The sequence below is a fragment of the Neoarius graeffei genome, chromosome 2 (assembly GCF_027579695.1).
Source record: "Neoarius graeffei isolate fNeoGra1 chromosome 2, fNeoGra1.pri, whole genome shotgun sequence".
NCBI classification, from domain to species: Eukaryota; Metazoa; Chordata; class Actinopteri; order Siluriformes; family Ariidae; genus Neoarius; species Neoarius graeffei.
In genome coordinates, this window is record NC_083570.1 from 16,076,639 (window position 1) to 16,092,263 (window position 15,625).

The following is a 15,625-nucleotide window of genomic DNA, read 5'->3' on the forward strand; positions in this document are numbered from 1 at the left end:
CAGCATCTCCCAGCATAAACGTTGTGGTTTTTGTTTCATTTCATTAACTGGCCATTTTTTTCGAATTCCATGTTCCATGATGTCCCAGTTTTTAAACTGGGAAGCGCTCAGTTCTGAGGTTATGTTGCTCGGAGCTCCAAGTTCCGACTTCCAATGTAAATGTAACGCACCATCTCGACCCCGGGGCCCTAAGGGGAGCTGGGGACTTTGCCTGTCGCGGTAACCATAGTGATCATAAACAACTGTCTAATGACCGAGCTGGTGATCTTTCTGCCACATTAAGCCAGAGAAGAGGGGGGGAAAAATCACAGCGTTTGTTTCAAGAACCAAAAGATGTAAATATCCTATGCCTGTTGCCTTTCCCAGATGTGACAAATACTTGTTTTGTAATGTTGAGTAGCTAGTCTGATAATAAGAAGAAGGAATTTGGACTTACCTGAAGTAGGCTAAATGTAAAATCAAATCAAATCAAGTTTATTTGTATCGTGCTTTTAACAATAAACATTGTCGCAAAGCAGCTTTACAGAATTTGAACGACTTAAAACATGAGCTAATTTTATCCCTAATCTATCCCCAATGAGCAAGCCTGTGGCGACGGTGGCAAGGAAAAACTCCCTCAGACGACATGAGGAAGAAACCTCGAGAGGAACCAGACTCAAAAGGGAACCCATCCTCATTTGGGCAACAACAGACAGCCTGACTATAATATTAACAGTTTTAACAGGTATAAACCTCAACTGTCCTCATGGGGCCGTCCTTCACAGGAGCGGTGCGATAAAACTCCGACCAGACACAGGGCACCAGGATGGATCAAGCAGGTCCGAGGGGCAGAAGAGGCCAGCATCTCAATCCCAGGATGAACATGACAGCATTCTACGCTGTAGGTGAATATCTTTTAATGTTGTTATTTTTATGTATAATGTTATTTTAGTAAGCAGCAACTGTTAACTGAAATTATGAGATTCAAGATATTAACATTGTCCTCCTGGCCTGCAGGCAATCCCTGGTGGGGTCAACAATGAAAAAACAAAAAACAATTAGCTACAGCGTTTTTTCAAAAACCGAGCAATGTTGACCAGGTAGGCCTTTGTCTACCAATGTTCATTCAGTTAGAAAACTCACAATTTGAATGTATATTGAAGCTTCAGTACAAACACACATTATATCTCATCTCATCTCATTATCTCTAGCCGCTTTATCCTTCTACAGGGTCGCAGGCAAGCTGGAGCCTATCCCAGCTGACTACGGGCGAAAGGCGGGGTACACCCTGGACAAGTTGCCAGGTCATCACAGGGCTGACACATAGACACAGACAACCATTCACACTCACATTCACACCTACAGTCAATTTAGAGTCACCAGTTAACCTAACCTGCATGTCTTTGGACTGTGGGGGAAACCGGAGCACCCGGAGGAAACCCACACGGACACGGGGAGAACATGCAAACTCCGCACAGAAAGGCCCTCGCCGGCCCCGGGGCTCGAACCCAGGACCTTCTTGCTGTGAGGCGACAGCGCTAACCACTACACCACCGTGCCGCCTCCACACATTATATATATATATATATATATATATATATATATATATATATATATATATATGCATGCATTTACACAAAATGGAATCATTTGCTGACAGCTCAGTCCCCCCCAGTTCAAAAATCCTATCTGCGCCCCTGCTTCAGGAAGCTCTCCTTCCATGCTAACTTGAACATTACCTATTCTGTTTGATGCCATTTACGTTCCAACTTTCGAGTGGTCTGTTTTAAAGTGCGGGATGGCTGAGGTCCTTCATTATCTTCCTGGCTTTGGCCCGGCACCGCTTAGTGTAGATAGATTGCAGGTCAGGCAGCTCAATGCAGATGATGCGTTGGACTGATTGCACCACTCCCAAGAGAGCCTGTCTGTCCTGCTCAGTGCTGACAGCTCTTGTGTGATGTAAACACCCAGGTACCCAAAACTATCCACTCTCTCCACTGTGGTCCCACTGATGGAGAAGGGCTTAGTTCTTCACCTGCTTTGTGCAGAAGTCCACAATCAGCTCCTTTGTCTTGCTGATGTTTAGGAGGAGGCAGTATCAGTAATCCTGAAAATAATAAAAGTTTGATTAAAAAAAACCAAAACCACATTTTTGTTTGTCTGTTAGATGAAAATTCCATGTAGACTATTGCGGATACGGCAAAATTGGCCACATCCTTATTAAAAATGACTAAAAAGTGTATGCTATTCTTTTAGAATATCATTATTTCATATCATGTAACAAGAAGACAGAGTCCTCTATGTCCCCTGCCCTATATACCAACTACCGTATTGGCCCGAATATAAGACGACCCTGAATGTAAGACGACCCCCCCTTTTCCAAGTTCATCTTTGGGGAAAAAGTTTTTTGAAGACCAAATGTTCATTCATATAAAGCGTATTTATTTCAAAATTCTGTTTAAAATTAGAGGCTTTTGTTTTTCACATTTAAATAGAGGTCATTTCAGTCTCATTTCCGTGAACACTTTTCATAGAAGTAAAAAAAAGAGGCTAAACTGCAGGCTACTAGACAAGCCAAATTAAAACATTTAAATTGCATTAATTCAACAAATTTGTCAGGTTTAGATTGAAAGTTCATAAACTTCAGAATATCACTGCATAACTTCCAATAGCCTACGGGTATATGGAATAAATTTGCAGAACAGTGCAAATGCTTTTAAACAATGGATTAAACAATACATTAAGGTTTACAATAATAAACAACTGAAACAATGGAAAGGGTAGTTTGCTAAATTACAGCTACTCAGCACAGAGATCCTCAGCCTCACTTTGCTCACTCTCACTGTTCTCACTTTCACTTTCGTTTTTGGCGGCATTTTGTCTAGTCCGCGAATTTAAGACGACCCCCCCCTTTTTAAGAGCTATTTTTTACAACAAAAACACCGTCTTATATTCGAGCCAATACCAAGTTTCAAGATATTATTTGTCACATTTTTAAAGCTCTGCTGCAGGAAACCAACCCTACCTCTTTACACTGACCTCAGCAGCCCATGGCATAACCCCACCGGACCTTTGGTCAAGGTGAGCTAAAAATTAAAATTTCTCACATTTCTTAGTATCAAAAGGCACATATACATACCAACTTTCAAGACCATACCACTCATAGTTTTCAAGTTCTGCTCCAGAAACAAAACCTACCCCTAAGGCTAAAATGAAAATGTCTCAAACAACTTAGTATGAAAAGACACATCTACCGTACATCACCTTGTCCATTGCCATGCGTGGTCTGGTACCGCCAGGCTCAGCCATGTCTCAGTGAAGCAGAGAAGGTTGCAGTCCCAAATGTCCCTCTGGAATTTGACTCTGGCCCTGAGGCCAGATGGATTGTTCTTGATGGATTGTACATTGGTTAGCAGGACACTGGTCATGGGTGCACAATGTGCATAAGCCCGCAGCCTGTTTGTGACGTTGGATAATTTCCCCTGGGGTCATTGTTTTGGGTCGTATCCTTTGTTCTCCTTCAAGAGCTTCCTCTGCCAGGCTGAGTCTGGAGTTAAAAACATCAATTTGTAAGTAGATTGTAGACCAATAGAAATAAGGGTATTTCTATCATATCTAATCATTGTTGCCATCCTGAATAACTAAAAGTAACCAGGTGAATAGTTTAAAAAAGAAAGAAAGAAAGAAAGAAAGAAAGAAAGAAATTGTGGCCAGAGCAGTTATCACAGCAGCCTCCTCACCGGCGCCAGCTTAGGCAAATATCCACCTGCAACTTGGAAAAATAAAGTGAATAAACAACACCAGCATCTCAAATCCATGCATTATGCATGGGGGAAACCATGGCCTAGCAGCTTTGGACCAAAATATCGCCAGTTTGATTCCCTGGATCAGAAGGAATGTCTGAAGTGCCCTGGAGCAAGGTACCTAACCTCCAAGTGCTCCGAGTATGTTCTACGTCACTCTGGATAAGAGCGTCTGCTAAATGCCAGTAATGTAATGAGATATCCTGTCGATGTCTTGATTTCATATAAAGTGATTTGTCTGCAGTAGCATGCTTTAGCTTTCGTTATGTTTCACTCTTCTGCCTTCTCAGTGACATCCTGATAATTTTGCTCTTCCCGTGTTAGCACTTCCTGTAAGGGTGTAAATGTGCTCAAGTGCTAAACTTGCAGTGTGGGATCTATAGTGTGTGTTCATTATGATGAGACACGGTGCAGAAATTAATCAGTGTGTGTGTTTAGCTCTAATTCTCTCTTTGGATTAGTGTGTGTGTTTGGGCCCTCAGTAAGAATGCAGGTGTGTTTTCTTCTCCTGATACAGCTTCATATCACTGAAGGTCATTAATACTAACATGGGTCACATACAGTAGACAGATAGATAGATAGATAGATAGATAGATAGATAGATAGATAGATAGATAGATAGATAGATAGATAGATAGAGTTGCATGTGCTGCATCATGTGGTGAAACACATGAAAGAGGAAGTAGCAACTGAAAAAAGTTGTGGAAAGTATTACTTCATTACATGTAATGGGTTTGTGGTTGTGTGTAGTTGTATATGTGGGGAGGGTGTCACTGAAGAACGAACATTTCTGCATTTCAGCACATTGTGTCTCTGCTTATGGACATTTAGTAAGTTGTGGACACACGTTATTAAAATGCTCTTGTGTTTTTATCTTCTCCTTCTTCTCCACATCACTGAAGGTGAGTCTGCTTCTCTCTCTCTCTCACCTACAGTATTTAATAATCTTTCATTAAAAATATGTCAATATTTACTCTTAACGCCTATAAATCTTCAAATCATGGAGTAATCTTACTTATGACATGGAAATGTAAAGCACACACTGAATAACTTTGGGTCAGTTTTTTGGTTTTCTACATTCATAACTTGTGGTGCAACATGATGACACTATCTGTATCTGTTTAGTGCTCGTAATATCCAGAAATATCCAGGATACAGAAATAGCATCAGTTTGCAGTAAAATAAGAGAAAATGTAATGTATAGTGGGATATCTAATGCTTTAGACAGGAGCTAGGATGATCAAGAGTCTCTTTATGTAACATTTTTTTTTTTTTTGAAATTGTATCTTTATTTGGAATGGACAGAAGAATACATCCGCATGGCATCATTAATAGGAATACAAGCAAAAACCAATCCAGTTTTTTGTGTTTAAACCAGGAAGGGCGTAGCACTCGCCGACATGGTCAATAAGTCCACAGAATGAAAAGTCGTGAAGCCTGGGTCAGACTTCGTTTGTCTCTTGCATGACCCTTATTCCTTTAACCCAAGATTGGGCAAGATTTGAGTCACAGTTGCCTGTTGGGAACATGGTTAACTTCTTAAGGCCCAGTCTGACGAAGTGTGTGGGGCCAGTGGAGTACACACGTTCTCCTGGATAGCATCCTGGAACATCTCAGTTAACAGTAAACAGTTAGTACAGAACTATATACAGAAACAGTTGGTGGGGGGGTCCCCGCTGCTGCCGACATAAAAATAAACATTCCTTATCAAGCAGATCAAATGATTAGGGTACAACATAATATTGCCAGTGAGATCAGGTAAAGTCTGCTCTCGTGGGGGTAATGAAGGAAATCCATTTGTTTCAAATTTGGTAAAATTCGTTCTTTTGGATTCTTATTTGGTAGGTCAATTTTTCCATTCTAAATATCTCCAAAGTAATTCCAATCCAGTCGTCTAGGGTGGGCTGAGTCGGACTTAACCATCTCCTTGTAATTGTCTTTTTACTTGCCACCAAGAGTAATTGCAGCAGCTTTATCTCTCTCTTACTTTTCAAAAAAGGAACATAACCCAAGTACAGTGCAACAAAACTCAGGGGTATTTGAGTGTTAAAGACAGTGCTTAATGTAGACTGGACATCCCTCCAGAAAACTACTAACTTGGGACAGTCCCAGAAGATATGGTAGTGGTTGACAGCAAACGAGCCACAATTCCTCCAGCATGGCGTAGTTGCACCTTTGTACCTCTCCTGATGCGGTGTCTTGAAATATCTTATAATATTCTTCCAGCAATGCTCTCTCCAGACCATAGAGTTAGATGTTGACCATTGAAAGGACCAGATATTACTCCAGGCCTCCTCGGAAATCTTGATCCCTGATTCCTTTTCCCATTTATCTTTAATGTATAGGGTGTTATTATTGCTGGAGTAGGAAAGAGCTTTATACAGTTTTGAAATAGATTTAGAGGGGATCATGGTCAAGGCATTTTTCATAATGTGGGAGAATGCTAATTCAACATCTGAAAGGTCAGTTAGTTTACATTCATGATCGATATAAGAACGTAGTTGCAGGTATCTATGAAATTCGTTCCGTGCCAAGCCGTGTTCGTCTCTCAGGGTAGCAAAGCTGCACACAGTGTTTCTTTGCGTAAGTGATATGAATGCTGTGAGGCCATAAAATGTCCACAATTTGAACCCGGAGTCGTGTCTATTGGGAAGGAAATCTGAGTCATAAGCGAACCACCTAAATATCCTCAACATTTTATCTATCCCGCTGATATTGATCACCCTCTGCCAAACCTGTAATGTATGGGTCAACCAAGGGTTACCCAACTTAACCACCCTGTCTATTAAGCCCTTATCCGCTATTACTGCTTGAATTGGGAACTGTATCAGTAATTTGGACTCTAGCTCCTTCCATTTGGCTGTATATGTTGCATTACTCCATAATAGAAGGGGAGCAATTTGTGCAGCATAATAGTAATTCCTTAGGCAGGGGAGGCCCAGCCCTCCCCTCTCCTTGGGAAGTTGAAGAGTGGCAAATTTAATTCTTGGTTTCCGACCCAGCCAGATAAATCTGGAGATCCATTTATCCCACTCCCTGAATTGGTTTTCACTCACTTCAACAGGCAAATTCCTAAAAAGATAAAGTAGACGTGGTAACACATTCATTTTGATTGCACTAATTCTAGCACTAAGGCCCAGGAAAGGGATCAGGCTCCATCTATGTAAATCGTTCTTTACAATAGAGGATATTGGCTCATAGTTTGCCCGGAAGTCCCGAGAGGTCCCTGGTCAGAATTATCCCTAGATATTTGATTTTCTCGTTTTCCCAATTTAGCTTAAATTTGTCACTAAGAGCCGCAGGGGCTGTATAATTAAGTGTCATCACCTGGGTTTTTGAGATGTTGACTTTATAGCCCGAAAGCTTACCAAATTCACTCAGAGACGACATCAGTTCCCTGAAAGATCTCTCTGGATCCCCCAGGCACACCAGTACGTCATCAGCAAACATCGCTACCTTGTGTTCAACTCCTGAAAGAGCAATACCCTTGATATTTTTATTTTGTCTTATTAATTGACCTAGAGCTTCTATAAATAAGTTAAAGAGGAGAGGTGAGACTGGACAGCCCTGTCTGCAGCCACGCTGCAGGGTAAAGGCACTTGAAAGATCACCATTGATCTTGATACGGGCTGAGGGACTATCATATAAGGCCTGAATTGTTCTGATAAACTTGTCATGAAGTCCAAACTTCCCCATCACCTTGTACAGGAAAGCCCATCTGACTGAGTCGAAAGCCTTCTCAGCATCCAGGCTTCCGACAATTGCTTGAGTTTTGTCGTTTTGTATTTGTCCTAGGATATGTAGTATTCTTCTGATGTTATCTGTTGTTTGTCTGTGATGAATAAAACCACTCTGGTCTAAATTAATGAGGTTAGGCAGCAACTTCTCCAATCTGCGGGCAAGAATAGAAGTGAATAGTTTATAATCTAAATTTAAGACGCTAATTGGTTGATAATTCCCACATTCTTGTCTATCTTTCCCTTCTTTTAGGATAACTGAGATAGTAGCCTCCCTCCAGGAGGGTGGAACTACTCCGTTCAGTAGGATGTAATTGAATGTCTTAAGCAATATAGGGACTAGTTCCGTCCTTAGGATGCGAAACCATTGGGAATTGTACCCATCCGGTCCAACTGCCTTTCCTGATTTTAGTCTGGAGATAGCTGCGTTAATTTCCTGTGTTGAGATTGGCTTTATCAAATGCTCATTTTCAGATTCTGAAATTAAAGGTAAGTCTAGACTGCCGAGAAAGGAATCAATGCAATGCTCCTCAGAAGCATCAGATTGTGAATATAGATCCCTGTAGAAGACCTCAAAGCATTCCTGAATCCTCTCCAGTTTGGATTCTATTGCATTAGTTTTAGGGTTCTTAATTTTATAGATAGTGCTTTCCTCCTGTTGTTTCCGTAGTTTGTACGCCAAATACTTAGTTGATTTCCCTCCGATCTCATAATATTTCTGCCTTAGGAAAGTTAGATTCCTCTGAGCCTCCTGTGTGTATATATAATTGATTTCTCCTTGTAGTTTCCTGATTTCCTGCTTTACAGTGGGGTTAGGGTGGTTAATATCTTCCTGTTGTTTCGACTTTAGCCTTGCCAGTAAAATTGTTAGCTTTTGATCTTTGGTTTTTTTCAGGTGAGAAGTGATGGAAATTAATTTGCCTCTCATTACTGCTTTCAACGCGTCCCACAGAATGATTGCAGACACCTCTCCTGTGTCGTTAATTTCTAGAAATTCTTTAATGTCTTCTTTTATTTTAGAAACGATGGTAGGATCGTTGAGTATATTTGAGTTAAATTTCCACAGGGTATTTCGTTTTTTCCTAGCCATCCGCAGAGACATAGAAATAGGACTATGATCAGATAAATCCCTTGTTAATATTTCACAGTCTCTAATCTTGAATCTGTCCACATTAAACATAAAGAAGTAATCTAGCCTAGCATAGACTTTGAATGGACCAGAGTAGTGTGTGTAGTCTCGGCTAGATGGATAGAGCTCTCTCCACACATCCATGATTCCCATTTCTATCAGATAAGACTTAACTTTCCTAATGAGTGTATTAGCGTGCTTAGTCGGATTGGAGGAGTCTAGTGTGGGATCAAGTCTGAAGTTGAAATCCCCCCCACAGACGACTGTGCCCTGTGAGCCCACCATTAAATCAAAAATTTTCCTGTAAAAAGCCCAGTCGCTCCCAGGGGGGGCGTACACATTTAGAATAGTAATTTCAGATCCCTCTATACTTCCTGTTACCCTGACAAATCTGCCCTCCTCTTCACTTATTTCAGAAATGTGTTCATAGTTAAGGGTGCCAGAAATTAGTATCGCCACCCCCCTTTTGTGTTTTGATTTATCCGATGAGGAAAATACATGTTTAAAGCCCCTTCTCCTCAGCCTCAGATGATCTGCTTGGTTCATGTGGGTCTCCTGAAGTAAGGCAATTTGGGCTCTTTCTTTCTTTAATTTAGATAATATTTTGTTCATCTTAATTATATTCAGAACCCCATTTACATTGAAGGACATAATTTTCACTGGCTCAATTTGCATGTAAATATATTAGATACACAAACAACGTACCCCAACAGCAGCGGACAACCCATCCCCCCATGAAACAAACCAGAAACAAACAGATATGTGTGGTGTTTAACTGAAACACAAATGCGTCAAGCCAAACTTCCAGCAGTGAATCACTTCCACTGCTTCCCTTAGTCTTTGAAGGAAAACCCCTATTTACTCTCTGAGTTAGGGGGCCTTCCAATGTGATGGCGCCCTCTGAAAAGAGAATCCCACCCCATTTTGACTCGACCCTAGTTGTACATTACCCTGTCGTCCATGTCACAAGCACATTATAATATTAGTTCTCTTCCCGTCTGTATACTTGCAGCCTCTCCTTGTATCCTGCAGTTCCCCGGTTCTGCCGCGAGCGCCGTCCCCCGGCATCCCGCCACGCCGACCATCTCTGTATTTTCTCTCTAGGGGTTGTCGACGGTTTAATCACTTTCACCGGAAACCCCCGGCTCGCCAGGTCCGCCGTCGCTTCCTCCACCGTGTTGTAGACTCTTGCACCTTCCTCATAAAACACTTTAAGGCGGGCTGGGTAGAGGGTTCGGAATCGTAGGTTCTTGTCCTTCAGGACCCTCCGCGCCTCTGCGTACTCCTTCCTCATAGCCATGATCTCCGGGGGATAGTCGTGGTCGAGGTTTATCTTACTGTTGTTCCACATAAAGCCCTTCTTCTGCCATGCCAGCCTAAGCACTTCTTCTTTAGTAGTGAAACACAAAAACTTTACCAGGGTCGATCTAGGCTGGGAACCGCCGGGAGGGAGGGAGGGAGACGCTCTGTGTGCCCTCTGGATTTGGAGGGCTATTGACGAGGGGATGTTTAAATTCTCCCGAAGTAGCTTCTCCACAAAATTAACCATGGATTGTGATCCAACCTCCGCTCCCTCTGGGATCCCGTATATCCTGATGGTCTCCCTCCGCGAGTATGCCTCCAGTGATGTCAGCTTAGGCCCTGTCCACACGGCAACGGATTCAGGTGACTCCGATACAATTGCTTATCGTTTAGGCCTGGCGTCCACACGGCACCGGCGTTTTGGGTGCCCAAAACGCAATCTTTTTGAGAACGGGTTCCAGAGTGGAAAGATCTGGCAACGTTGCCGTTGTGAAGTCGTCTGGATGAGTAAAACGGATTTGTTTACGATGACGTCACAACCACATGACTGTGAGTGCTTCACGCCGGGTAGAAGTGTAACGAATATCACCAGGAAAAAGCCTTACAGAGCACTAGTGAGAGTGAAACACGAGCTTAGATATTATTATTATTATTATGTTCAGTGTTAGTTCACAGTAGTAATGCAAGAAGCAGAATAGTGACAGTAATAGTGAAGCAAAAACATGCAATTGTACAAACACTGCAGCTCTACAGCAAAATATTCATTTATGAAATGGTCTGATTCTTAACACCAGTAGTGCCAATGATCTTCTCATTGCGATGCGAGTTGTCAACAAATCCTATAACTTGGTTCATGAAACGCGCTTACAAAATATTTTCACTGTGAATATTTATTGTGTAATGGTGCAAAGTGAGAGAGAGAGAGTCAATCCCGCCAGCAAAAATAGAGAAAAAAAGAGCAATCTCACCTCTTCAGATGTGGGTTTAAGTCCTACAATACATTCCTCAAAAAGGGCGTAGAGGAGCAAATTAATCATTATTTAATTAGCATTCAATTTATTCCGGACCATTAAAGACACCGCCTTCCGCGTAGAATCATAGGTCATCCTCGCCGCCATTTTGGAGAGGTCAAAGCGGAGAATAAAGATTAGCTGCGTTTAACTTTACCAACAGGTTTGCCATCCAAACGAGATCACATGGGATTACCTTTCACAGGTGAGACTGGAAAAATACTTTTCATTGTATTTGGTCATTATAATGTAATTTTACAAACAGATTTTCCTGACTTTGTGGCTAATATGCATCCTTACTTCTTCTATTGTTCTGGTGTCTCCGAAGGGACCGTCTTACAGCGCCCCTAGAGGTGTGGCATGTGTATTGCATCGTTTTCAGCAAGCGTTGCATTGCCATATGGACCTGATATTTTACTGATTGTTGCCCATTTGGACGCGATATATTTTTAAATAACATCTCGTTGCCGTTGTCGTGTGGATGTAGCCTTAGGCCCTGTCCACACGGCAACGGATTCAGGTGACTCCGATACAATTGCTTATCGTTTAGGCCTGGCGTCCACACGGCACCGGCGTTTTGGGTGCCCAAAACGCAATCTTTTTGAGAACAGGTTCCAGAGTGGAAAGATCTGGCAACGTTGCCGTTGTGAAGTCGTCTGGATGAGTAGAACGGATTTGTTTACGATGACGTCACAACCACATGACTGTGAGTGCTTCACGCCGGGTAGAAGTGTAACGAATATCACCAGGAAAAAGCCTTACAGAGCACTAGTGAGAGTGAAACACGAGCTTGGATATTATTATTATTATTATTATTATTATGTTCAGTGTTAGTTCACAGTAGTAATGCAAGAAGCAGAATAGTGACAGTAATAGTGAAGCAAAAACATGCAATTGTACAAACACTGCAGCTCTACAGCAAAATATTCATTTATGAAATGGTCTGATTCTTAACACCAGTAGTGCCAATGATCTCATTGCGATGCGATGCGAGTTGTCAACAAATCCTATAACTTGGTTCATGAAACGCGCTTACAAAATATTTTCACTGTGAATATTTATTGTGTAATGGTGCAAAGTGAGAGAGAGAGAGAGAGACAATAGCCCTTAGGGCAGAGTCAATCCCACCAGCAAAACTAGGGGGAAAAAAGAGCGATCTCACCTCTTCAGATGATGGTTTAAGTCCTAGAATACATTCCTCAAAAAAGCAAATTAATCCATCAACGTGTATATCATTCAATTTATTCCGGACCATTAAAGACGCCGCCTTCCGCGTATGTCATCCTCGCCGCCATATTGGAAAGGTCAAAGTGGAGAATAAAGATTAGCTGCGTTTAACTATACCAACAGGTTTACCGTCCAAACGAGATCACATGGGATTACCTTTCACAGGTGAGAAACAACAAATTAATCCATCAACGTGTAGTATTCAATTTATTCCGGACCATTAAAGACGCCGCCTTCCGCGTACGTCATCCTCGCCGCCATATTGGAAAGGTCAAAGCGGAGAATAAAGATTAGCTGCGTTTAACTGTACCAACAGGTTTACCGTCCAAACGAGATCACATGGGATTACCTTACAGGTGAGACTGGAAAAATACTTTTCATTGTATTTGGTCATTATAATGTAATTTTCCGAACAGATTTTCCTGACTTTGTGGCTAATATGAAGTCTCGCGCATAATAGTTTATGCGCATGCGTCCTTACTTCTTCTATTCCCATACGAAAAAGAACAGTAAAAAACTTATAAGAGTTTACCACTGTCTTAGTAGTAAATCCTTATAAATATAAGGATAAATCCTTATAAGGATTTATAAATAAATATATATGCCATGTATGATTTACTCCTGAAAGTGGCCCATTTTGCATTTTCCTCATACTAGATTTTCATAAAAAATTTGTATGTATGAAGTGAACATTGTGCATGGTTTTTACAGATAATGTGTATGATGAATTACACCGTCTTTGTATGCTTCACGTAATGTTTGTAGTTTTAAATTATATTTTACAGTTTAAAATGTATATGCCTTTTATATGTGGATTTACATATAAAAGGCATATACATTTTAAACTGTAAAATATAATTTAAAACTACAAACATTACGTGCCCCTCCTAGAACTGCCACCTTATTGTGGTGGAGGGGTTTGTGTGCTTGAATGATCCTAGGAGCTATGTTGTCGGGGGCATTATGCCCCTGTTAGGGTTTCCCAAGGCAGACAGGTCCTAGGTGACAGGCCAGACCAAGAGCAGTTCACCAAAAAACCCCTATGGAGAAAAAATCCAGGACCGTGACGTCGCCCGGTAGGACGCAGCCGGGGCCCCACCCTGGAGCCAGGCCCGGGGTTGGGGCTCGTATGCAAGCGCTTGGTGGCCGGGCCTTTGCCCATGGGGCCCGGCCGGGCTCAGCCCGAAGAGGCGACGTGGGCCCGACCTCCTGTGGGTTCACCACCCACAGAGGTAGCAGTAGGGGTTTGGTGCAGTGTGGATTGGGTGGCAGTCGAAGGCAGGGGCCTCGACGACCTGATCCCCGGACACAGCGGCTGGCTGTTGGGACATGGAATGTCACTTCGCTGGGGGGGAAGGAGCCTGAGCTTGTGCGGGAGGTTGAGAGGTACCGGCTAGAGATAGTCGGGCTCACCTCCACGCACAGCTTGGGCTCTGGAACCCAGCTCCTCGAGAGGGGCTGGACTTTCCACTTCTCTGGAGTCGCCCGTGGTGAGCGGCGGCGGGCTGGTGTGGGCTTGCTTATAGCTCCCCAGCTCAGCCGTCATGTGTTGGAGTTTACCCCAGTGAACGAGAGGGTCGCCTCTCTGCGCCTTCGGATTGGGGAGAGGGCTCTTGCTGTTGTTTGTGCCTACGGGCCAAATAGCAGTATAGAGTATCCGGCCTTCTTGGAGTCCCTGGGGGAGGTACTGAGGGGTGCTCAGACTGGGGACTCCATTGTGCTACTGGGGGACTTCAATGCTCACGTGGGCGATGACAGTGACACCTGGAGGGGCGTGGTTGGGAGGAACGGCCTCCCCGATCTGAACCCGAGTGGTGTTTTGTTATTGGACTTCTGTGCTAGTCACAGTTTGTCCATAACGAACACCATGTTCGAGCATAGGGGTGTCCATAAGTGCACGTGGCACCAGGACACCTTAGGTCGGAGGTCGATGATCGACTTTGTAGTCGTGTCATCTGATCTCCGACCCTATGTCTTGGACACTCGGGTGAAGAGAGGGGCTGAGTTGTCAACTGATCACCACCTGGTGGTGAGTTGGATCCGCTGGCGGAGGAGGAAGCTGGACAGACCTGGCAGGCCCAAACGTATGGTGAGGGTCTGCTGGGAACATCTGGCCGAGCACTCTGTTGGGGAGGTCTTTAACTCCCACCTCCGGGAGAGCTTTTCCCAGCTTCCGAGGGAGGCGGGGGACATTGAGTCTGAGTGGACCATGTTCTCTACCTCCATTGTGGACACAGCTGTTCGGAGCTGTGGCCGCAAGGTCTCCGGTGCCTGTCGTGGCGGCAATCCCCGAACCCGGTGGTGGACACCGGAAGTAAGGGATGCCGTCAAGCTGAAGAAGGAGTCCTATCGGGCCATGTTGACCTCCGGGACTCCTGAGGCAGCCGACGGGTATCGGCAGGCCAGGCATGCTGCAGCTCGGGCAGTTGCAGAGGCAAAAACTCGGAACTGGGAGGAGTTCGGGGAGGCCATGGAGAAGGACTATCGGTCGGCCTCGACGAAATTCTGGCAAACCGTCCGGCGCCTCAGGAGGGGGAAGCAGTACTCTGCCAACACTGTTTACAGTGCGGGTGGGGAGCTGTTGACCTCGACTGGGGACATTGTCGGGCGGTGGAAGGAATACTTTGAGGATCTCCTCAATCCCACCGTCATGTCTTCCACTGAGGAGACTGAGGCTGATGACTCAGAGGTGGACTCGTCCATTACCCAAGCCGAAGTCACTGAGGTGGTTTGCAAGCTCCTCGGTGGCAAGGCACCGGGGGTGGATGAGATCCGCCCTGAGTATCTCAAGTCTCTGGATGTTGTGGGGCTGTCTTGGTTGACACGCCTTTGCAACATCGCGTGGCGGTCGGGGACAGTGCCTCTGGAGTGGCAGACTGGGGTGGTGGTCCCTCTTTTTAAGAAAGGGGATCAGAGAGTGTGCTCCAATTATAGGGGAATCACACTTCTCAGCCTCCCAGGGAAAGTTTACTCCAGGGTACTGGAGAGGAGAATTCGACCAATAGTCGAACCTCGGATCCAGGAGGAACAATGCGGTTTTCGTCCTGGTCGCGGAACACTGGACCAGCTCTATACCCTTCATAGGGTGCTCGAGGGTTCATGGGAGTTTGCCCAACCAGTCCACATGTGCTTTGTGGATCTGGAGAAGGCATTCGACCGTGTCCCCCGTGGTATTCTGTGGGGGGTGCTTCGGGAGTATGGGGTTCGGGGCTCTTTGCTAAGGGCTGTCCGGTCCCTGTACGAACGGAGCAGGAGTCTGGTTCGCATTGCCGGCAGTAAGTCAGACCTGTTCCCGGTGCATGTTGGACTCCGTCAGGGCTGCCCTTTGTCACCGGTTCTGTTCATAATTTTTATGGACAGAATTTCTAGGCGCAGCCAGGGGCCGAAAGGAATCCTGTTTGGGAACCACAGGATTTCATCTCTGCTTTTTGCGGATGA

The 15,625-nt window shown here is 44.2% G+C and overlaps 1 protein-coding gene across 1 annotated transcript in view; it reads left to right on the forward strand.

The window, feature by feature from the left end:
- The first annotated feature begins 517 nt into the window (after positions 1 to 517).
- The window catches only part of LOC132872157 (uncharacterized), a 34,408-nt gene continuing 19,300 nt past the window's right edge, over positions 518 to 15,625 (forward strand). The window contains exon 1 of the mRNA XM_060906778.1: positions 518 to 880. Within this exon, the coding sequence (XP_060762761.1) occupies positions 577 to 880 (304 nt within the window). The 5' untranslated portion in view covers positions 518 to 576. The remainder of the gene's footprint in view (positions 881 to 15,625) is intronic.